Genomic DNA, 24,556 nt, shown 5'->3' on the forward strand with positions numbered 1-24,556 from the left:
CAGTAGCATGTTGGACGCCTTCTGACCTGAGGAGCTCATTTTCCAGTGTCATATCTTGTACCTTTTTGTTTCTGTTTATGGGGCTTTCTTGGCAAAGAGTGGCTTGCCAGTTCCTGCTCCAGGTAGATTGCATTTAGTCCTAACTCTCCACTATGACCTGTCCGTCTTGGGTGTCTCTGCACGACATAGCCCATAGTTTTTCTGAATTACTCAGGCCCCTTAGCCACGACAAAGCAGCAATCCATGAAGGGGCCACTGAGCTATGCTTACTGGCATTTGTCACCTCTTTCTCTTGGTTCTTTTCAAGATGCTTCTTTGTTAAGCAGGGCTAAGAGGTTATTAATCCCCATATAGCTCCAAATAGAAAGAGACTTTCACTCTGGAGACTAGAATTTGAATCCCCATTTGGCCGTGGAAGTTTATTGGAGGAGCAGAACTGGTAAGTTGGTTCTGACTTGACAGTGCATAATTATGCTCCAACTAGCTCCCGTCTGACCCTATATTTCTATGGGAAATGGGCAAAGTGTGGCCCTGCAAACAAAGTCACAATGCAGCTTTCATCAGCCTTAGCCAGCCACTGGTGAGTAATACTGAGAGCCATAGTCAAAAACATTTAGAGGACTACATTTTTCCCTCCCTTGTTGTATACATTTTTTTGTATTTATCAGTAGTAGGAGTGGTTGTGGGAAGAGAGTAAACACTTCCTTGGTAATTGTACTAAAATCACTAACGAAGATACTTTAAGAACTCAACCCAGTACTCTTCATTTCCCCTCTATTTCTCCTCTCTATCCTAACTCCAGCTTGAACTACCGGTATGACAGGTGCAGTGGTGGGACATCTCTCTTTTTAGAACTGTCTGGGTAGCAGATTTGATTTTTTTAAACTCAGTTGCAGTATCTACTTCAATAAGACAGAAGATCATGATTCAAGGGGAGGGTAGTCCATATGGACATAGAGTTATGCAAGTGCTAATGGTCTGGCCTCATAAAATCCTTAATTCATATAAGCCCTTGGTTCTGTGTGGTTATCTTTGACATTCCTCTTTAAGTAAATATAAAAAATGTTGTGTGAACCAAGCCAACAAAAACTCGGAGCTTTGATCCTTTTGATCCTTTCAAATATGTTGTCAAGTCACTTTAGCACAAAAATAACACACCTTGGAAAGATACTGGTATTGCTTCTGTCTGATTTGTATATGTTGGACTTGGTAAGGAACTAAAAAACAAAAATCAATAGTGTCTGTTCTTCATGAAGCCATGCCTAGATGTTTTAGTTTTCAGAGTTTTGGTGCCAAGATCTTGTAGTTCCCTGTGCCTTTTCATTCCCTTATTACATAGCCATCTTATATGGATCCATTCATTGTTAAGTCTTATGCAGAGAAGGACACATTTGTTGTCCCACAGTGGTAAAATAGTTTTTCCCACTGTTTCTCTGCCTAGAAAAAATGATCACCTACCTTTTAAGCGATCTCTTTCTATTTTATTTTATTTTCCCCACTGTTTCTATGGAAAAAACAATCATCTACCTTTTAAGCTGTACGATTTCTGTTTTCATGGGAACAAGTGTGGTTTTAAACATATATAGCGCTTCTTACAACTGCATACAAACTTGTGGCTAAAGCACAGATTTCTGGTAATTTCTGGTTAAAAGCTGAAGGACAGCACAGCATGGAAAAACTGGCCACTTTCAGTTCCTAGAGGGGACATTATAGATTTTGGCAAGGTAAAGATTGGGAGTTGCTCAGTGTCCCTCCTTTTCCAGAAAGAGTTTTGGAAATTTGCCTGTGTCTGACAAATTTTATGAATTGCTTGGACAAAGGTATGCATACTATGACCATTCAAAGAAACCTTTGGAAATTAGAGACACTCTGAAAATCTAGAAACTGTCAAGCACTGTATTTGCTTGGGCATTCTCTGAGATTCTTTTCTCTGACCTTGTGAAAAACCTTTAAAAAAAGGAATAGGGGGGATAGTCTTGTAAAAATCTTTTTTCCTCACTGCCGTTGTATCTTAGCAAGATGTGGTGTAAATCCCCATCATATCTCTTTGTTTAATGTATTTATTTGATGGTATATCTTATCATTCAGTCGAATTACCATGGAAGCTTACATAAATACTTTTAAAATATAGCAACATATTGCAATGTTGTATTATATTACAAATACTAGAACTTTGATAATTGATCAGGACAGATCATATAAAGTGATTTTTCCTGATTTTTTTTTCTGGTCCCACACTTCCGCCATCACCCTGCGTCCCATCAGTCTCTAGGTTGTATATTCCTTCAGTTTTAATTATTGTAATTATGCCATGTTACTAAATCACCAACACTATCAGTCTAGAGGCTTTTTTGAAATCTGTTGAATTTAAAGATGTCCAGCGGTTCCCTGGAGACCAGGTTGGATTTCAAAGTGCAGATGAGATCATTGTACCTAAACGTACAGGCTGTCTAGAAAGGCAGGTTGTCACCATACTTTTCCTCTCAGTACGTTCTTGTAATAATCTCAAGCTGGGTCTATAAACAGAATAAAATGTAAAGAGTAATACCCTATCCAGATAACGCAAATAGAAATGTATACTGTAATTGAATACTTCCACGACTTTTGCTTATATGAAGCTACTAGTTCTGTTTTTTCTTTCCCATGATCCCTTGTTAGATTGCATATATTTTAATTCTCATTCTTCGTCCCCTAATGTACTTATATATACAGTTCTCCTTCATGGTCTCTGTGAATCAACACGTGCACCTGTGCAAGACTCCTTAGAACATTCTAGAGCCATTAAGTCAATCTTGTGTGTTGCACATGCTCCCCCACCCATATAGGATTGTCAATTTCCTTTCAGCCACCGCTGAGGAAACTTCCCTCACCGAGCGTTCTTTAGCCTATTTTGCCTTCAAATTGTGTAAATATTGTGTAAACCCAAGATAAGAAAATATTCAGTCACATTATATGGGCAAGGCTCTTAAATTGGAGGAACAATGGAATGGAATTAATAATGTAGAGTTAGAAGGGTAGTAAAATGCAAAATAGTCATGGACGAAAATGTTAGATAAATACAAGATGGCTCATGACAGACTTCATGAAAGTCTTGAAAGAACTTGATGGAGAGGGAGGTGGTTGTGGCAGAGCATGAGAAGTGGTCTTTAAATCCAAAACAAACCTTTGAAGTACCTGTCATGTATTCTTCCATATTTACATGCCTTATTCTGACAGGATATCTATGAATAAGTTCTCATTTAATCTTTCAGCTGAATTAAATACTTTATTTTCCATACAGAAATCAAACTAGATCTCCACTCATTTCTGAAGCTCAGCTTTGGAGTTTTGCTGGGATTATGCTCTTTGTTTTTTGTATTTAAGCATGGAAATAAATAACTACTTGTGTAAAACAGTGATTGCTAAAACTTGTTTAGTTGTCAAGTGCAGAATCCAAAATATGGATCCTCTAAAGGCAGTGACTCAACCTCTTGAATTTTTTGCCAGTGCTAACAGTTACAGTTTACTGTATCATTCTAAGATATTTAGCCAAATGAATGGGTGTTTATATGCCTCCGAAACAGGAATTCAGAAAGCCAGGAGGAGTATTAGTGGATCATCTCGTCCAGCTCACTTCCTTAAAAAAGATATCCCACACTTAAAATATTACTGATAGATTTTTTTCAATCTTGTCCTTGGAGCTCATCAAGACTGGAAGATTTTAAAATTTCCCCAAACAATTTAATCCCTTGCTGAACTGCTTCATATGAGACATCAATTGTATATAATATTTAACACGAACTATTCATGTGAAGTTCAGACACTTGCAGTTTCAAATCAGTTCTTATTTCTCTATTACCTTCCTTTCAAAGGTTAAAGGAATTTCTGTCTGCTAATCTTGAGGCCATGGATTTGGAATGTGTTCTTCAGTTTAAGCAGTGCTGGCTGGGGCTAATGGGACATGCAGTTCAACAACATCTCAAAGGCTATAGGACAACACTGTTTTATGCTAATCATACTTGGCTCCTTTATAATTTCAGAATATGATTTTATATTTTAGTTTGTCATCCATTCAGGTTATTGTTGAGTCTTATCAAATAAGTCAGTGTTCTTTGTGAACTGTGATGATAACCGTGGAAAAATGTCCAATATGATATCATATGGATTAGCCAAGTCTTAAAAAGTGATAGCTTTACATATCTGCACATGTTTGTGTATTGCAGATATATGTGTGTGCACGCGCGCGCGTGCATGCGCATGCATGTGTGTGTGTGTGTGTGTACCAGAAATAGCACAATAGTAATTTGTAGAGACTTTCCCACCCCGCCCCCCCCTTTCTAGCAATGAAGTTTAGTTTTGAATTGAAGTGAATGTATGTAGGTTATGTTCCACAAATATAGCTGAAACCAGCACTTGGCAGAGAGTATTGTTTAAAAATATTCGGTCCCAGCATGTGGAAACTTGTTTTTGTTTCAGGATTCTTTTGTTAAAGGTGCAGTCTTGCCATGTCTTTGCCAGAATGATGGGATTTCTGTCAAATCCGTATGTTTTGGAAAGCATCTGCACTTCGAGCTTGTAGTTATAAATGTTAGATTGGAATTTATGTTTAATATATTGCTTGGAAAGATACCGTGCCTACTGAAAAAAAATCACAAACAGAAGAAAAGAAAACTGAGCTTGTAGCTAGATTGAGCACATACCCTGTGGGTGTTAACTCTTATCAGAATGATTGAGAATGAGCACCATCTTTCTAAAAGACCCTTTGTGCAAGGAGTGGAAGGATGTTGGCATAACTCCATCAAAAACTAAAACAAGTACTTTTCTCTATTTATTGCATCGCCCATGTGTTAATTCTGGAAACTTAGTTCATCTTTCTCTGCCTGTGCAAACATATGACAAACAGATAAGCATCAATAGAAATCTAGAAGTATCATGTGAATATTTCATAAACATGCATATAAGATACAAAATGACCAAATTTTTATAAAGTACATATCATGTAAAGGTAGTATGCTTATCTGACTTTTTGAAACAGTAACATGACAGCATTTTTACCAACTCACAAAGCCTCCTTGATTGTAGCTCTGGGATACAAACTGCTGTTATTTTGTTGACAATTTCAGTACTTAATTTTAAGTATTTAATTTGATATTTGCAATACCTTCAAACAGGAGAGACCAGTTTTGATATAATACTTTTCTTTCTACCTATATTTAAATTTGTATGCTTAGATTACTAAAATATTCTAGTGCTTTCAAAAATACACAATGCTTGTGCCTTTAAGACTGTGTTATATTCTAACTTTATATACGGGCAACTGAAGATTGGAGAAACAGCAGCTTGAAATATGCAGTGTATTGTAAACAACAAACTGGTTTGTTGTAAGCAGTATGAATTGGCAAGAGATGAGGTAAAATCTAAAGTTTCCATTTCTGGCTTGGTGTAAACTTCAGAGTCTGTTAAGTTGGAATATAAAACCAGAATCAGATTTTAAGAAACTGTTCTTTAGAAAAAATGAAGAACAGCATCTTTAGATTCCTTTGGGCATAAGTGACTAGGAAATAATGGGAGGTGTAGTCCAACATATCTGGAAGGCACCAAGTTGGAGGAGGCCAAGCTGATTCTGAAAAGTAGAGCTCACGCATCTACAAGCTCCAGATGGTTCCTAGAGTGTTTTTATCTCTCCTCTGGGGACAGATCATTTCTGTGGTTCATTTTAAGCAGACACAGGAGTACCATTTAGTCTTTCTTATTCATTGGCTGCTTCTTGGAATCTCTCAACCACTATGATTTGCATATGTACGCAAAACTTTTGAAGCGAATGTTGACTGCTCAAACCAGACTTACTTTCATGTCCATTAGAAACTGTCTTAAATCCAGTATTGGCAGAATTTTGGAAATGGAAACTGAAATTAGAGGTGAAGAAGACTGAAGGTGGGGATTTTTTTTTAATCCATGGTAATTTGTAGTTTCTTAAAAGGTTGTAGAGCTGACTTCTTGAGCCTGAGCATTCGTGTACTTGTTTATTTGATTTCTAGCACACACACCCACTTCCCCCAGTAGAGGGATCCAAGGCATTTTTTTAATTATAATTTTTGACAGCCTGGTTCTTTCCCCAGGAAACATGAAATCATTCTTGCTATACACTTCATAATAAAGGAGCACTTTTTGATGTATTTGTGCTTATTTGTGATTTAAGCAGGTGCATGTGTCAGTCCTAGTAAGGGTTGGGTATAGAAAAGAATTGAGTGGGAGAAGAGTAAGTGCCTTTTTTTGCTATTACTGTTGATAAAGGAAACACTGGGCATTATGTCTTGCAGCACAAGGTAGATTTTAACAAAATGACTCGGGCTTTGTTGGCCTTTTTTAAAAAAGGCCTAATACTGGAGCTTTTTTTCATAGTCCTGCATGCTGAGTGGGAAAGTTGGTGTTCACACTCTCTAATCCTGCTTTTAGAGGTGCTGAGGAGGGCATGGACGGCAAGCTGGTGCACACTGTTGCAGGTAGTCATCATCCGGAGAAAGCTCCACAATTTGCACTATTCACAAACCACCACAGGATGCCAATCTGCTCCAGGTTCCTAATCCGTTTCTCACACAGTCTCTTGTAACCATCTACAGGGGCGGCGGGGTGGGGTGGGGGACAAACTTGAAAGAAAGGGAAAAGGAAAGATGAAATACAATGAGAAAGACCAGCATATAGAATCAGCACCAGCTGCAGCCCAATTAAATTCAATAGTTCACAGGTGTTCCCAGCAGATGATGCATTAGCCAAGCCACATTGGGGAGAAAATACCTAAGATTTTAACACAGAAGCTCATTTTTTCCCTCCCCCCCCCCTCCGTCTCAAGATTCTTTTAAGCTTTTTTGGAGCACTTCAAATATAAAGACGCTGAAAAGGACTTTCAGCTCTTTAGAAAAAAGTTACTGCTCAAAACCACAATGGAACTGACTCAAGAAATCTGAATCAGCCATTCATCTCATCTGATTCATCTTGGCAGATGAATTGTTAGGTTATCAGTTCCTAGCTTCAGGAGTAAAGTAGTTTATACCTGAGAGGGTTTTCTTCAAGAAAGCTAGAACTGATTGACATAGATTTTTGTCTTCTTCTGTTAGAACTTTCTCTATAAATATTAATGCTGGTCTCTCCAGTTGAAGGAATTTGAAGTCGAAACAGCAAGTGCATCTTCTATGCCTGAGTAAAATCAGTGGCAGACTTCCCATTCATTTTTTAAGATCAGGACTGTACCTCTGTTAGGTAGAGAGATGGTTCACCAGAACCTGGAAATTTTCCGTATGTGAGCCACAACTCCCATTGGTCCTGCTGGCTGGGGGATTCTAACTGTTGCTATCTTTAAAAAGGGGGGGGGGAGAAGGAAACCCAAACATCATCAATTTCTGTACTGTACTCAGGTCTCATGACACTTTTCCTTGGGCCTGCATGCTAGTCCCAATGAAAATACTCTGGTTCTGATTGATAAAGGGCGGATGGGGAAACTGAGATAAAGTATGACTCAGAGGCTGATAAATAAAGGAGGATGCTGGTACCATTTTATTACTTCTATCTGTAAAACACATATCAACTTGAAAAGGCACATTTTTCTTTCTACAAAATATTTATTGTAAATAGATAGAATTGCCAGTTCTTGAAAAAAGTCATACTGGTAACTCGGCAGGGTCCTAAAGCAGAATCTTGCCTGCCACATAGGAATTAAATTAAGTGATAATGGAAGAAACCCCACAGAAGATCTTTATAATATCCAGGGTTGGGCAACTTTGGGCTGTTTGATATTGTGGATTACAAATCCCATCATTGCAATCTAACAATAGATAGGAGGGTGGCATAGGAAAAGCTGGTCTTCCTTAATACTCAGCTATTTTGTGAGCCTCAAAGTTTCTTCCCACTAAAGAAGGCATCCATAAATGCATTATATTGCCTCAGTATAAGTCAGCTGTAAGAATGTGGCATAAAAAGAAAGCACTACAAGTGGACACAGCAGGAAAAAAAAATAAAAACAAGTGAGCCCAGCTGGAGATTGCATGGCCTCTTGTGCACTGTACAAACATGATATTATTGGGGACTTGAAGGATTTAAAATAGGTTGCCAAAAATGTGTCTAGTTTGATAGCAGTAAGATTGCATTCATCTCAAAAAGATGCAGTGAATGCATGTCAGATGACTCTAATACAGTGGGGTCTTGACTTAAGAACGGCTCAAGTTAAGAACATTTTGACTTAAGAACCGCTGTCAGAGGAAAATATTGACTTGACTTAAGTACTTAGATTTGAGTTAAGAACTGAAAAAAACCACGTGGGAGGCAGGGAAAGTGCAAAATGTGAACTTTCAGTTAACTGTTGGCCAGTGAAAAGGGTGCCTGCCTGCTTCCTCACTCCTCCCAGCGTTTAGAGAGTGGATTGGGAGACAGTCTTCAGACTGCCTGGTACTGCCTGGACTGTATTTTCCCTGCCTTCCCTGAACCTTTTTTGACCTAAGAAAAAAAGAAACAAAATATCCCCCTCTAGTGGTCGAAGGCGGAATAGCAGCTTCCCATTAGTTTCTATGGACGGAAAAGGAGCAGATACGGATCAAATAGTTCTCAATGCATTCCTATGGGAAATGCAGATTTGACCTGAGAACTTTTTGACTTGAGAACCGCCTTCCAATACGGATTAAGTTCTCAAGTCAAGACCCCACTGTACATGTAGAGCAACAAGCTGAAGATTGGCCCATGCATTATATGGCTAAAGCAGCCTTGCCCAGCCCGATGGCCCTCCAAATAGTTTGGACACTAACTCCCATCAGCCCCAGCAAGCAGGTCCAGTGAAAAGGAATGGTAGGTGTTGTGATCCAAAACATGCAGAGGGTTCAAGTTTGGAGAAGGTTATGAAAATAATACCTTCAGTCTGTCCTCTGTCATGTCCCTGTCACTACATACAGACCAAGACATTCATTAATTCTCTCCTTTCCCCCTGTCACTGGCACTGGCTTGGAAAGCTTGCTTCTGGCTAAAAAGGGCTTCCTGGCACATCTTTCTTTCTCAGGAGGCGCTAGCCTTCCAGCAAGAGGACTAGATTGCTTGCCATACTTTATCCTTGGTTTTCTCAAGAACTCAGGCTGCAAAGGCATTGTTGGCTTTCTGTAGTGCCGGTATCCTTCAGTGTTGCACCTTCCCCTGTCATTGGCAGTCGCAAGTACAAGAATCTGATCTACCACATCTACTTTTGGGGAAGTGGGAGAAATATTTGGGCATGAGAAGATACAGAACAGTAGATGCGGCTGTTCTGTGCACTGACCAGTCCCTGTTCTGTAAGTGCAGCATTTTCACTTAAAATTATTGACCCTTCATGCTCAAAGGAAGAAAAACAGCTTTCTCCTCACTTTTCTCTCCCCCTGCAACTGATAGAGCCAGCTTTCTGAACAGTAAGTCATTCTAGTAATAGGATAACCTTTTGAGATGTTCCAGAAGTGAGAAAGCAACATCTCAAATTCATCAGGTCCCACTGCTTACCTTACTCATAAAGTGACTATAAATAGCAACAGATGTGATTTCCAGCAGAGTTTCTCAAATGTTGTCCCTGGGAGAATTGAAAATTATATGACCCTCTGTAAATTAAATAGAATAGTGACTGAAATCCTGTTGCTTAATGTAATAAGTCACACAAGTTTAGGTATATTAAATTGGCAGGGATTTGATTTGTCAACTCCTCCATAAGATCCATTGATTCAAATGAGTCTGCTCAACTTGTGACTGACTGACTTAGCATAGTAAGGCTCGACTACAGTAAGCCCATTTGAATCAATGGAATTTACAGAAGAGTTGACTCATCAAATCCCCACTGATTCAGTGGTCCTAATGTGACTTGCTACACTGAGCAACAGGATTTCAACCAGTATTTGTCCATTCTTGCTTCATCTTGGATCTCAGGGAAAAAGACATGGAGAACAGCAAAAAGGCCAATGTATAGTATTTTCTTTGGAGATATCTAGATAAAAAAACGTTCATTTGCCTTTTTGCAGCCACATTGGTTCATAACTTGTGATCTATCATTATTCCAAGATATTTCTTGCTCATAGAATTATTGAGCCAGGTATCATCCATCTTGTATCTGCATGTTTGATTTATTTTCCCTAGGTGTAGAACTTTGCAGTTATCCCTGTTAAATTTCATTCTGTTGTTTTCAGCCCAGTGCTGGAGTTCATCAAGATCCTTTTCAATTTCATTTTGTTGTCTTCCAGAATATTAGCAATTCCACCCAATTTTATACATCTCATCCAAATCATTAATGAAAATCTTGAAAAGCACCAGGCCCTGTTTAAGAAGGAACCTGCTTGCTACCTTGTCGAAGTTTGCGAAGGAGCCATTAATCATCACCCTTTGAGTACAATTCTGTAGTCAGTTGTGTATCCACCTGGCATGTGATCTATCCAGCCCACAACTAGTTAGCTTGCTAATCATGATATCATGGGTTACTTTGTCAAAAGCTTTGCTGAAGTCAAGATATATTACATCTGTAGGATTCCCACTGTGTACCTAGGAGGTTAACTGATCAAAAAATGAGATAAGATTACTTTGGCAGGATTTGCTCCTGACAAATCTGTGTTGGCTACTAGTTACTACTGCATTGTTTTCAAGTGACTTTATAATATCCAGACTGTTCCCTAGAATTTATATCAGACTGACTGGTCTGTAGTTCCTAGGTTCCTCCTAGGTTCCTGCCACCCATCTTGGACTGTTATGATCTTGTGCCATGGAATCTTACTTTTCATTCTTCTGGGTTTATTTCATTCTTCTGGATTTTTTCAACATTGGCATTCCTGAAATCTAGCATACATGTGTAGCTATACTCTGCTTTGGTTTCCTTTCAAATCAAGAACTCAAGTAGAACATGGTCACTTTCCCCTGAGTTACCATTACTGCCACTTCTTTCACCAAATCATTTCTATTGGTTAGAATCAAGTCTAGGGTAGCTAATACGTGAGTTTCTTCCTCCACTTTTTGTTGGAAAAAAGTTTAGCCATAAAAGCCAGGAATTTTTTGGAACAGCCATGTTTGGCAGAATTTTTCTCACAACAGATATCAGGATAATTAAAATCTCCCATTATTACTACAGGGGTTTCATCCACGTGTTCCCCTTCATTGGGCAGACAGTAGTAGATGCCAACTATGACATTACTTTTGTTTTTCTTCCAATTATATTAATCCAAATTCTCTTGATGGGATATTGAGGCACATCTTCCTGTATTTCTGCACAGGAAGGAGTATGTTTTACATATACTGTGACTCCACCTCCCTTTCTATTCTTCCTGTTCTTTTTGAACATTTTATATCTTTCAGTTGCTGTATTCCAGTCATGGGAGTCATACCACCAAGTTTCTGTTATTTCCACAAACATGGGGTGGGGGTGGGGGAGATTCCATTCAAAATACCTTTAAAAATCAATTTCAAAAGAGGCTAGAAAAGTTACTCATAGTTCTATCAAATTGTTTGCTGTTCTCATTTTATGAAAGATAAGTTTATTACACTTTTCTTACTCCTGAAAGATAAAAGAGTTCCCCTCAAAGGTAATATAGGTAGTAGTTACTTTTAATGTTGCTTCCAAGCTGTGGTTTTAAATAGAATTACCTCACATACTAAAATTTTGTTTGGTACAAAAAACCATCTAATTAGAGTAAAGGAGGGTAACATCTAGACATGTTACATTTCAAATTATCGTGGTTCAGTTTCCTTCACCCCCTGTGTTTAGGAATTGAGAATGATGAATACACGTAGCTGTCCTCCATACGTTTAACTGGCAGACTGCTATGAGTTGTTACTTATGATGTGTGTTTATATTTCCTTCTTTAAAAATGTCTTCCTCACATTGTAAAGAATTAAAACGCATCACAACAGAGGGCTGATCAGAATCAACAGCACTAACTTGACGAAGACATCTATCTGAACACATGCGTTTGGTTTTGATTTTTGTTTTCCTCCCATGTCTCCCTATACACATGCTAAATCCCTTTAAAAGCTCCTAAACAACTTTGGCAGCCATTAGTCCAGCCTAGGCAGTGGAAGTCTTTTCAGCAAGTGAACAAGCAAGGAAAATACAAAGATGAATGGCTGACAAATGCATTTCAGCTGGCTCTTTTCATTTGCACACATAAGGGTTCAGTCAGTACCAATCTGTTTTCTCCCTTACACTGAAAATCGTGGTCTCCCTGTGCATTCCTCAACTGCTTTTCACCACAGTAATGTGTCTTTAGAATGACATTAACATGGAACTGCTTCCGCTGTCTGAAGTCCAGAGAGCTTAAAAACATATCTCAGACTTTAGGATATTAGCCCTCTTCTTTTCCACACCCTTTGGTCCTTGTTGAATTATATACTCAAGGGGATATTATATTATATACTCAAGGGGATAAAGAAGCCGAAGTAGTTTCTTCCTTTTTAAAAAAAGAAAAAACGAGCTAAGGACTGTGTAATTATCTTTCTCTTGTTTCTAGTATACCAAACATATTGATTGGTTTTAACTGAGCATCTGCCATATTCATATTTTATTTACAACAACAAGGCAACACATGGTGCTCCAATAACAATTATAGGAATGTAAATATATATATATAGATGAATTTTGCCACATTTGGAACAGAAGTTTCATTTGTATAGGCACACTTGATGTGTAGGAAAATTATGAAACACTGTACTGCGTTTTGGTTTGAACTGCTTTCAGTTGTCGGCAGATAAAATGTTCCAGCAACAGAGACTATGTTATTTTAATTGTTTTTATTTTTCAGATAACAGCAGTTTGTAGAGAAGCTGCCCTTCTTGCCCTTCAAGAGGATATCCAGGCCAATTGCATCATGGGACGGCACTTCAAACAAGCTTTGGTTGTTGTGACCCCTAGAATCCCAGATTCTTTGCAGAGGTTTTATGAAGAGTATTGGCAGCAGAGCGGATTACATTCACTTTGAGAAATGGATTAATAATGGTGTAGTGTGTGATACAATTTTAGGTGACCTATGAATAACTTTGGTTGGAGGTAGCAGAGAATTTTATTTTTATAAGACAAATGTTTGAGCTGAACTTTGCTGCTGGAGTTTTCCTAAGCAAGGTCTTGAGCGGCAGCTAGGAATTGTATAAACATGACAGAAAGGACTTAAATGTTTTCTGCTTCTATAGTATGCCATGACCAGGCATCAATTTCTAATCTTGTCACTCGTAGCTTCATTTTAGTCTGATCTCTCTTTTCTGTAGAACATTTGTCTATTGGATTCTTTTGAAAATTGTCTATCATGTACTCTAAACCATCCAGATCATGTCACGTACTCTAAGCCATTCAAATTACTCAACTGGCTCCCTCCAAATTACAGTTTTTCATGGTCCAAATTTCCCTCCTTCCTTTTTTTAACTGCTGCCAAACAATGGGTGATATTTTCATTCGGCTGTGCAGCCTGACTCCAAGACAAATCTCTTTCCTCCTACATCACTACCAGGTCTGGTCCCATCAGTCTTTATGTTAAATTCAGATTTTTTTTTTTTTTTTAAAAACTATTCTCCCCTTCCCCAGTACATCATTCTATTATCAGCTATATTCAACCATATTTACTATTTTAAGCCCTTTCACCCAGTTTTGAATTTTTATTTAGACTTCATTGCAAACCGTTTTTGTTACCAGACTGAATAATTCAGTACAGAATTTGGGAGTTACTGTTGTTCTAAATGGAACATCTTTGCCTGTTGGGAAGTTTTGTTGTTTGAAAATCAGTTAATTGGAGAAAAAGATTGTATATTGAGACGCGTTACTTTTCAAATGATCCTGGCAATAGTGATGTAACAAGGGGTAACATTGCTTCTTTTGTAGTATAACTGCGATTGCTTTTAGAAGTTATTTTGATAGTTACGGAGGGAATTTTTTTAAAGTTTGTTTTCTACTATAGGTCAGTGGCTTGTGACATTCTGATGTTTTCTTCCAAAGCTAATTAAAAGTAATTTTTGTCACTTTCACATATCAATAAAGAGTTACTTCCTAGAACCTGTAACTATAACAATAACAAAATATCTGAAAAGGGTATGCAGTCATTGTAAAATCAATTCAAGTTCTCATTTGGTGTCATCAGCAAATCTAAGGAACTCACTAATTATCTATAAGTCCAGCTCATTTATTAGCAAATTAAAAAGTCCCAATTTATGAGCAAGCTAAAAAGTATCCCAATACATATTCCAGGAGGGGGGGGAGGGCACACACCTAACTTCCTTCATTGCAAGAACTGAACTATCGCATATACAGTGGTGCCTCGCAAGACGATGTTAATTCGTTCCGTGAAAATCACTGTTAAGCGAAAACATCATCTTGCGAAACACGTTTTCCCATTGAAATGCATTGAAAACCTGATAATCCATTCCAATGGGAACGGATTGTCATCGTAAAGCAAAAATTGCCATAGGAAACATCGTTAAGCGAAACGCTGTTCCCAAGCGAAGACAGCCATATAACGAAACAGAGACCATTAAAAGACTCGTATAGCGAAGCAAGACCAAGCTGTCAAAAACATTGTAAAGTGAAAAACAGGGACCTAAAATTTAACGGTCTTGCGAGGCAAGGTCCCTAACATCGTAAAGCGAAAATCGCCCATAGGAAACATCGTTAAACGAAGTGCAAGATCGCTCTGAAAACCTCATCGTAAAGCAAATTCATCGTCATGCGAAGCAATCGTCTTGCGAGGCACCACTGTATGTATAAATGATTGTCTGTGCAATCTTATATACAAATTACATCTGTGTTTAGCTCCTGATGACCAGTCACAAAACAAAGCAAGCTTACTTACAGACCACAGGAGATGTGAAAACTCCTTTGTGACAAACTACACATGCTCAGCATTTAAAGTAGTGGTCCCCAACCTTGAGCTTCCAGATGTTCTTGGACTACAACTCCCAGAAGCCTACACCACCACCTCTTCTGGCCAGGATTTCTGGGAGTTAAAGTACAAAAACATCTGGAGGCCCAAGGTTGAGGACCACTGATTTAAAGGTCAAAATCCAGTTACTTAGTGTAGTAAAATATACTAGAGTAGGCACATTGTATCAGTGGGGATTTGTTGAGTCAGCTCCTCCATAGTAAGTCACAGTTAAGACATAAGACATAAGACATAAGACATAAGACATAAGAAATTTATTTGTCATTGCGCTCACAAGTGGGTGCAACGAAATGAGGTGCTCTTCCCCAAGGTAAAACTGGACAACACTACAAAAAAAAGTTAAAATATACACAACTTTCACCATCCAAATATAGATACCCCGTTTTCTCTCAGCAATTAAAATCCACCAAAAACCTATGGCCCCACATTTAAACTCAATACTGCACTTGGGTAAAAACTGTTCCTGAATCTGCTTGTCCTTGCTTTCAATACCCTGAATCTCCTTCCTGATGGTAATAGTTTAAAGAGCTGATATCCCGGATGAGAGGAGTCTTTCAGTATGTTAGATATCTTCCTCTTACATCTGTTCTTATACAATTCTTTAATTCTACAATTAAAGTAGATCTATTTGAATCAGTAGAACTTACGGAGGAGTTGCCTTACTAAATCCCTATTGATTCCATGGGAATATGATATACTATGCTAAGCAAGAGGATCTGGGTCAAATAATTCAATTTTCTAATTATCTGTAATGCATAGTGTGATTGGGTCCATTTGATTCCTTTGGTGGTTCCTCATTTTTGGCGGGAAATAAAGTAGAAGACGTATTAACTGAACTCATGCTTTGGTTTTTATTTGTTTCCGACTTTTCTGTAATTATTTCTTATTTCAATTGGGTCAAAACAAGATAACTCCGGCAGTGGGCCATAATTAGATGATATAAATTCACGTCCAAAGTCCTGGTAACTTATTGGGGTGCTGGGCCAAACCGTTCTTTGTCGGTGGGTCTCCGAAATGGTGCACTCCTCACCGCACAGATTGTCCCGCAGCATGGGTGTCTAGCCCAATCACCCTTCTTTGGTGGCTGATTGTAGGTGGAATCTGGACAGATCACCCTCTTTCTTCTCCCATGCTCGTGTGGGAACACAATGATGGTCCATTCCTGAGTTTCCAGCACCGTCTCCCTCTCTCTCTTCAGCTCTGGGTCCGGTAACAGTCCTCCCACAAGTTCGGGAAATCTTTCAATAAATCACGCGCCTTCTCATAACCACTATCCTGCTTGCTTTCTTACTTCTGTCTCATTCTCTCTCCTTCCAGCTTACTCCCGAACCATTGTTCTCCCCTCACATTTATACCCTCAGCCTCCCAGATAGACATCTTTTGCTCCTCCCCTTTCCTTTTCTCTCCCTCCTCCACCAGACATATTTCAACCTTCCCCCTTTTCTCTTCCACCTTTTCTAGCTCTCCCAACATCCTGTTTTTCCCTTCAGATATTTTTAAGTCATCACCCTCTTTTTCCTCAGTTATATCTTCTATTACTAAGGACGCCTCACTTTCCTTTATCTCTCCTTCACACATAGTTTAGAAAGATTATTTAGGTCAGGCTTGTCCAGCCTGCAGCCCGAGGGCCACATGCGGCCCAGGTCAGCTCGTAATGCGGCCCAGTGCAATTTTTTTTTATTTTTAAGGGAATTCCAAAGTTTCAAGTTACACTGCCGGCGCTTGCGGCTGGAATGCGGCCAGGGCATGTCACAACAGTAGAGGGGGAGAGAGGGAAGGAAGGAAGGAAGGAAGGAGTGGGAGGGGAGGGGACACGGGGGCTGCGTGACTGCATTGCGCCATCCCTGTAAATAGATGGACCCCCTCCCAGCCCCATAAAGCCGCCGGAGTCGAAGCTGGCAGCCTCTGTTGTCTGAGATCGCAGCTGCTGGTAAGTGCGCTTGGAGCAGGGCTGCGGAGGACGGCTAGTGCTGCCCCCCATGCGGCCCAAACCACATTTTCATCTTCTAATGTGGCCCAGGGAAGGTGAAAGGTTGGACACCCCTGATTTAAATATTCATCCTATTTTAAGTGTTTGTGCTTAGGGAGACTCCTTGGTTCCAGCTGCCACCACCATAGTAGGCTTTAAGAATAAAAAATTTTAAAGCCTAGCTGACTTTTCAAGCCTGCGATACACTGTCATCCCTTATGCTCTCTCAAATGTTTTTCCTTGTCTGATAGCTATTTGAGATTTATTACCCCTTTTGGACCCCAAGGGCCTACATTCTGATTAAACGTATCAACTACTGCACCCAAATTAGGAAGAATCTGGGCAATATATAGAATCACTTAAAAGAGGCACTGTTTTGCATTTTCTTTTCAATTTGTGTTGTAAAACATGGTAATCTGAAATACACTGGATTTGAATTTGCACAGTAGTGGAATTTTTTTAAAAAAAATTCTGTAAGAGTTATATTGCCAAATGTTGTTACAATTTTATAACATGTCCAGTCATAGGAAGTTTTGTGTATCTCCCTTTATCTCTGTGAATGTAGTTCTCTGTTATGTTTATCATTTATCTTATAGGTTATTTCCATTTGTTTTACTTAAAACTTGCATATAATTTTTTCCGCACAAAGAACACAAGCATAATAAAGAATTCCAGGTATCTTAAAAAGAACAACAAAATAAGAAAAAGATTCTGAAATTATACATTTACACTTTTGAAATGGAAGGTTCAAAGCCAAATAAAACATGAATGCCTTAGAAAGTTACTTGAAAGTCTATAGTGAGCTTGATTCTTTGCATCCAGAGGGGAATGTGATCCATGGTTTAGGTTTCACACCTGACAATATGGAATTTTGAATGCTTGCCAAACAGATTTCTCATATTTCTTTACTGCAAGCCTACTTTATTTGTCCTCATTGTTGTCTTCCCTCCAGGCTTTCTTCATAGTTCTTACATTCCAAACTCATCATCATCGTTTGTAACGTATTTGGGAAATTTTCCTATATAAATCCTTATTTTTAAAATACCATTTTCTTTTGAGTAGTCTCCATTCATTTCACTGTGTTGCACAATATTGCTTCCTTGTTATGAAATTTTACTTGCAATTATTGACCTGATATTTCTAATTATGAAGGACTTAAATCTGTAATCCTTTGGAATATAATGAACAGGTACAAAAGATTCAGTCGCAAGCTACATATTGTGGTATTGTTCATATTAAGATGTTTCTCTAAGAATGTATTAAAACTCAAATCTTCCTCAATTGGTTTTTTCACATTTTTATACTAACTTTCTATTTATAAAATTTCCAAGGTTGAGATTGATTGATTGATTGATTGATTGATTGATTGATTGATTGATTGATTGATTGATTGATTGATTGATTGATTGATTGATTGATTTACCCATCCATCCATCCCACTCCCATTAGTGTGCCAAATCACTATTCTGGGCAGTTACAACAAATATAATACAAAACAAAAATAAAGATTACAGCATTAAAAGCAACTACAATTAATTTTTTTAAATTGATGGAACACACCAATCATGTAAACCAGAGCAGATGGAGGAAGGGCAGGTAGGGGGAAGATGATCAGCTAGGGTCAGTGTGAAAACCCTCTCTGAAAAGCAACATCTTTAATTGCCTGATAATATCAGTGAAGAAGGGACTAGGTGGAGCTTCTCTGGAAGCTGCTTTCATAAGGTTGTAGCCACCATGAAGAACACCCTACTTCTAGAAGTTTTATGGGCCTCCCTTGGGGTGGCCATGCAGAGGAGCCTTGATTGGGATGATCTTGTGGGTCAGGCAAATGACATTAAGGATAGACACACCAACAAGTAACATGGGCCCAAACTATGGGGAGTATTGTACAGTATATAAGTGTCAAAACCTTTAAGCTGATCTGGGATGCAATGGGCAACCAGTGGAGGCAAGCCTGAATCAGAATGATATGTTCAAATTCACTCTCACCCACCACCAGTTTGGCTACCGCATTCTGGGTCCACTGAAGTCTCCAGAACAGGCCCAAGGGAAGCCCAACGTAAAGAGCATTGCAGTAGTCAGTCTGGGAGATGACCAGAGTTTGCACCAAAATCCTGAAGGAGTCCTCATCTAGGTAGAGGCAGAGTTGGGCAATTAGCCTAAGATGGGTAAATAGCAGATCTGGACATATCTCCTGTCTGGGACTGCCAAGAAAGAACTGGATCCAGAAGAATGCCCAAGTTGTGCATTTGATCTGTAAACAGGAAGGCAGTCCATCTCACCTAGGGACCATCCCCTCAACTTATTAGAGGTCCCCCTGCCAGGAGCAAAATCTCTGTCTTGTCCAGGATCAGCTTGAGCTTGTTAGCTCTGGTCCATTCCAGTACTGAAGTCAGGCAACACTCAAGCATCTGGATGGCATCCATTGCAGAGGTGGTAATGGAGAGATAGGGTTGTGTGTCATCAGCATGACACTGATGACACCTTATTCCAAAGCTGATCACCTCCTCTAACGGTTTCACATAGATGTTGAACAGCATCGGGATAATGCCAATCCCTAAGGAAGCTCATACCTTAGGGTCCAAAGTGCAACACCTCTTCCCCTAGGCAAACTCTCTGGACACAGTCCTTGAGGAAGGATCAGAGCAAGCTCAATGCTAGACCCTCAGTTCCAATCTCCAAAAACCTGTCCAGGAGGACACCATCGTCAACAGTATCAAAAACCACTGAGGGATCTAGGAATACCAACAGAGTCCATCTCTCCCTGTCAGCCTCCCTTAAAAGGTCATCCTGCTGTGGGACCAGTGTCACGTCAGTACCTCATCACAGCCTGAATCCAGACTGCAAAGGTTCAAGGCAATCCTGCTCCTCCAGATAGGTCTGTAGCTGATTTGCCACCACCCTCTCAATTACCTTGCCCAAGAATGGTATATTAGCGATTGGATGGAAATTGTTAAGATTGTCTGCTGGTAACTGGGGGCTTTTGATGATGGGTCAGATGATGGTTTCTCTTAAACAGGGGGGGGATTCCCTCCCTCAGTGATGAATTAACAATTGACCCAATCAATCGTAGCCCTCCCCATGACTAATCAGCCACAGTGGATAAGGATCAAGCAAGGAGACAGTGGGCCTACAGCTAGCTATCACTTTGGAGGCTTCCTCCTTTACTACAGGATCATACTGAATCGGAGGCAGTGAGGTTCATCCCCTGATCAGCTGAACTGCTAGTGGAATTTAGGTCAGCACCAATGGCCTCGGTTTTGCTCTAAAGAAAAAGAACTGATCACTAGTGAACTCAGAACGAAGCCTTGAATGGCCAAAATTGGTAAGGTGATGGACCACTCAGAACAATTCTGCTTGTTGGTTCATGGCCTCACCAACCCTCTGAATGTTAAAGGTCTTTCTCATCCTTTTAAGGGTGTTAGCATGTTTAATGGCCATGATCTAGTCAATTGCTTCCAAGAATGAGGGGAAGGTGTAAAAAAAACCCAGGTGTATGTATATTGTGTGTTCTATTTGTCTATGCAAGTTAGAGGTAGCATTCAAATCCTTCTCTTAGGGAATGTAAAACTGCCCCCATTGATTCAAATATGAGAGATATAGATGGATGATTTTAACAGAAATGTAATGTTGAAAATAGAATTGGATGTAGTTAGAATACATGAGTTGGTTTCCAGAAGACAAACACCTCAGAATATTTAATGCATATATAACTATTTCAGGCATTATTACCTCTGTAGAACCCATAAGAAGAGGAGAGCAGTGTAGCCCTGTTCTGACCCCCATTTTTGCCACCCTCTTACACGTGGTGGGCTAAAGAGCTTCCTTTATCCATGGGCACTCTACATGTGAGTCAGAACACTGATTTTCCAGGGTTGTCGTGTTTTTTTTTTTTACTCACATAGAGAGCCATAGAGGAATCACTCTCTTTAAATGTATCATCCTCCTTGCATAGAAGATTGAAAAACTGGAGAGCAAAGCTAGTCTGGATAGGAACCACTTCCATCATACTTCAGACATTACATCTGTCTTCATCCTGAATTTTATATATTTTTCTACTTAGCAGGCTATGAGTAAATATTTCAAAAGGGGTTTCAAATATGATAACTGGTTCTGAACTGGTGTGGTGTGATGGTTTAGGACTTGTTCAAACGCTTATTGTGTCTCAGGTTCAGATTTCTCTTTTGAAGTTCACAGAGTGACCATAAGCGAGGCACTCTCAGCTTGATTTGCTTCACAGGATTGCTGTGGGGCTAAAAATTATCTGTTTTAGTGCACAAATTCTATATTTTGTGTTCTATTAAATATTTCAACATGCTTACTGTATGTAGATTTTATATGTAATAAAACAGCCAGTGTGGGATGGTAAGTAGAGTATCAGGCTCAAAAAACTGTGTTCAGATCCAGCCACAATCATGGCAACTCACTGGAGATGGCAGTGGTAAACCTATTAAAGATCATAAACTGGAATATAATTGTCAGTGCTAAGCAAGGTAACATAACTTAAAATTTTTATGTGTCATCAAGTTGAAACCAACTTATAGTGACTCTGACAGAGGCTTTCAAGGTAAGTATGATATTTAAGGAGTGGTTTTATCAGTTCCTATTCCCACAATCAGTTTCCATGGCCTCTGAGTTCCAAGGATTCTGTTCTCCAGAGTCCTAATCCGTCCCTCTATCCACTACACCACACTGGGTACAAATATAAACAAAAATAGATTTACAAAACACAAACATGAGTATATTATACACTATTATTGTGTCAGTAAATCAGGTCTGCAAAATATGAAGACTGTGCCTATCTAAACAGAAATAAACAATTTTTTTAAGTGCTAATACAAAATGAAAACCATGCAGTTTGTCCCATGGTGGAACTCAGAAGCTTCATTTTTGTGTGGTGCCAAGCAATGCAGACATGATGACAGACAATAATTAGTAGTTGTCAACAATTTTTGAAATATTATGTTTTCATTGCAAATACAATAAGGGAAAAAATAATGGGGTAAAGAAAAAGAGGAAAGAGGAAAAGGATGGGGTCTGTAGTCATTATATAAAGTGACTGTGTCTCCCACCCCAAATCTTATTGAAGCTGATGTCTGTGAGATACAAGCAGTACACAATGCAGAAAGATTCCTGTGGCTATTGAACAATGGATTTTCTGATACAATATCTATATACTGCAATACATTTAAACAAGAGAGAAAAAGAAAGAGTGTGTCACCATTATATACAGCTACAAAGTTATTAAACTACCGGAAATCCTGGATAAAAGTCTGTGTTTATTATACACCACACACAATATATGTAGCTTGTAATATTCAACAGATTCAGTTCTACTTATACAACCTTACTTGATAGTTCAGTTACCCTGTTTCCCTGAAAATAAGCCCTGAAAATATACACTACTATGAGTTTTCAGGATGCTCATAATGCAAGCTCTTCCCAAAAAATAAGCCCCAATTAAGTGAAACCCCACCCTCCACCATTGTGGAGCAACCAGACGAAGATGACATGACTCTGTTTGAATAAATGTAGATTGTTGCGCATGAAAAAAAAATAAAACATCCCCTGAAAATAAGCCCTAATGTGCTTTTTAGAGCAAAAATTAATATAAAACCGTGTCTTATTTTCCGGGAAACACGGTAGTAGTGGATTATATGCCTTCTGACATCTGATGTTCCACATCCATCTTTCTGGGGGTGAAATCTAGTCATTTTTGGCAGAAGGAGAATAGAATTCATGGAGAGGTGTCATCAGATGAGCCTTCAGAGAACAGTTCTTTCCAGATAAAGTATTTTTGCTGTTGGTGAAAGCAAGGTATACGTGAAAGCACTGAGATATGCCCAATTATGGAATGTACACTTACTGTCTTAAGTGCTATGATATGTGTCATGTTTTAGTCCATATTCATCCCACACAGTCTCCACAAATAACAGAGTGGTTTGACTATGGCTGACATCATGTATTGTAAAGAACACCATAGTCAAAAGCTACTCTTCTCAGACATGCTTCTTGTGTACTTAATTGTACCACAGGGACATTATTTTGGCCTTTAGGAGGTACAATTATGTGCCTTAGAACCTAAGTACAGGATACAGAGGGAATGACAATGCATTGCCAAGGCCTCTTGGCTATACAGTCTATACGCCTGCTGGAAGGAAAACAAGAATTTCTTGTAACCTTTGTGCTGTGTGGTGCTATGGTTTTGATACAGGATAGAAGCTCTGCTTGCCATTGTTAACAGAACATAATACAGTATTAGGTGTAGGAGGCACAGCACTAAAAGTCATCCCCATACCTCCCTGCCCTCCCAATCTGCAGCATCACTATGTTGAGGCAGGTCTGCAGGGGGCTTCTACTTACTTTCACTTGAATTCAGAATGAAACAGATTACTTTTTAAAAGTAATTTTTGTTTTGTTAACTCACTACAATGTTTGGGAAGTAATATGTTGTTATTAAAATACTTCCCCCCCCCCAAAAAAAAGACGTAACAACTTATTGATTATTTTTGTGCTGCTTGTTACTTCCCATTACTTAAAAAAATCTTATTATATAAAAAAATCTTACTAAATATTCATAACAGACCAGTGTAAAATTGAAAAATGCCTCTCAAATGAGTTGAAGTTCCCTTAATAGGTAACTTTTGAGAGCAACTAGGAAACATATGAGGAAAGTAAGTTAATAACTGCAAAAATCCTATGTTACTTTTGAAAAATAGTTATTTCACCTCAAAAAGCAAAACATTTCAGATACTATGTTACTTATATTTTGTTACTTCCCGGCTGTAGGTAGGAACCTACTTTATCCAAAATTCCCAGGTACTCAGGCTTCCATCTATTAATTCATAGGAACCCCTCCCCCCATCAAATGTTGTTCTCAAGATTTAAATGTCTGTAATGGAAAAGATTTAGATATCACACTGCTATATTGTAAGCTGTTATGTAATACCTGAAAGGGTTAGGCATGCCACTGCTTCTAATCTTCCAGGTACTCTATGTAAGATGTTAATGACATACATTCCAAAAGCTTCTGGAAGAGGAGTTTTCAATTATTTTCTGGTTAAGAACCTACTGCAAAATGTTAAGATATCCTGTGGGGACCCCCTTCCTTTCCTTTCCAATATCAAAAAATAGGGAGGGGGGAACCTAATTCACATATGAGTTACAGTGTTGAAGTTTTAACCTGGAACATTTTTCAAGATTATTTGAAAACTGGAAAATTAAGAATTTCCATCAATGTAATTCTGAGAGTTGCTTTTACTTTTCAGTAAAATGGAAATGGAAACCTCTCAGCTAGAAAGCTGTAAACTTCCACAGAAGCCCTGGGAGATACTCAGAAAATTCTGTGGAGCCCTGATGGACATGCACTGCTAGTTCCTACAACTTATACGGAGAAGAATTTTTCTTCTTCTTTTTTCTTCCTTACATATATACATTAATACTACCTGTCCATACATTTTTCCCAAGCAATCCTCTATAAACGAGACAAAGGACAAGGTGAGATGATGATGAAATGCTACCAGAAAGAGAACAAATTATTATCTTCATTCATAGAAAATCCATAAGACTTTATGAGTTAACGTTATTTGGCTAGTGTTGATTCCAGGATATCAGAAAAGAGTTCCCTGTTTGTTTGCATTTTAGCCCTATTAATTCCAACTTCACATGTAAATTTATGTATCAACATTGTATAGCAACAGTTGTATAGTCA

The 24,556-nt window shown here is 38.8% G+C and overlaps 1 protein-coding gene across 2 annotated transcripts in view; it reads left to right on the forward strand.

The window, feature by feature from the left end:
- The window catches only part of AFG2A (AAA ATPase AFG2A), a 208,645-nt gene extending 195,153 nt beyond the window's left edge, over nt 1-13,492 (forward strand). For both annotated transcript variants that reach the window (XM_073001670.2, XM_073001671.2), the window contains exon 16: nt 12,756-13,492. In XM_073001670.2, coding sequence (XP_072857771.2) covers nt 12,756-12,932 — 177 coding nt within the window. In that variant the 3' untranslated portion in view covers nt 12,933-13,492. The remainder of the gene's footprint in view (nt 1-12,755) is intronic.
- The last annotated feature ends 11,064 nt before the right edge of the window (nt 13,493-24,556 follow it).

The sequence above is a fragment of the Pogona vitticeps genome, chromosome 5 (genome assembly GCF_051106095.1).
Source record: "Pogona vitticeps strain Pit_001003342236 chromosome 5, PviZW2.1, whole genome shotgun sequence".
NCBI classification, from domain to species: domain Eukaryota; kingdom Metazoa; phylum Chordata; class Lepidosauria; order Squamata; family Agamidae; genus Pogona; species Pogona vitticeps.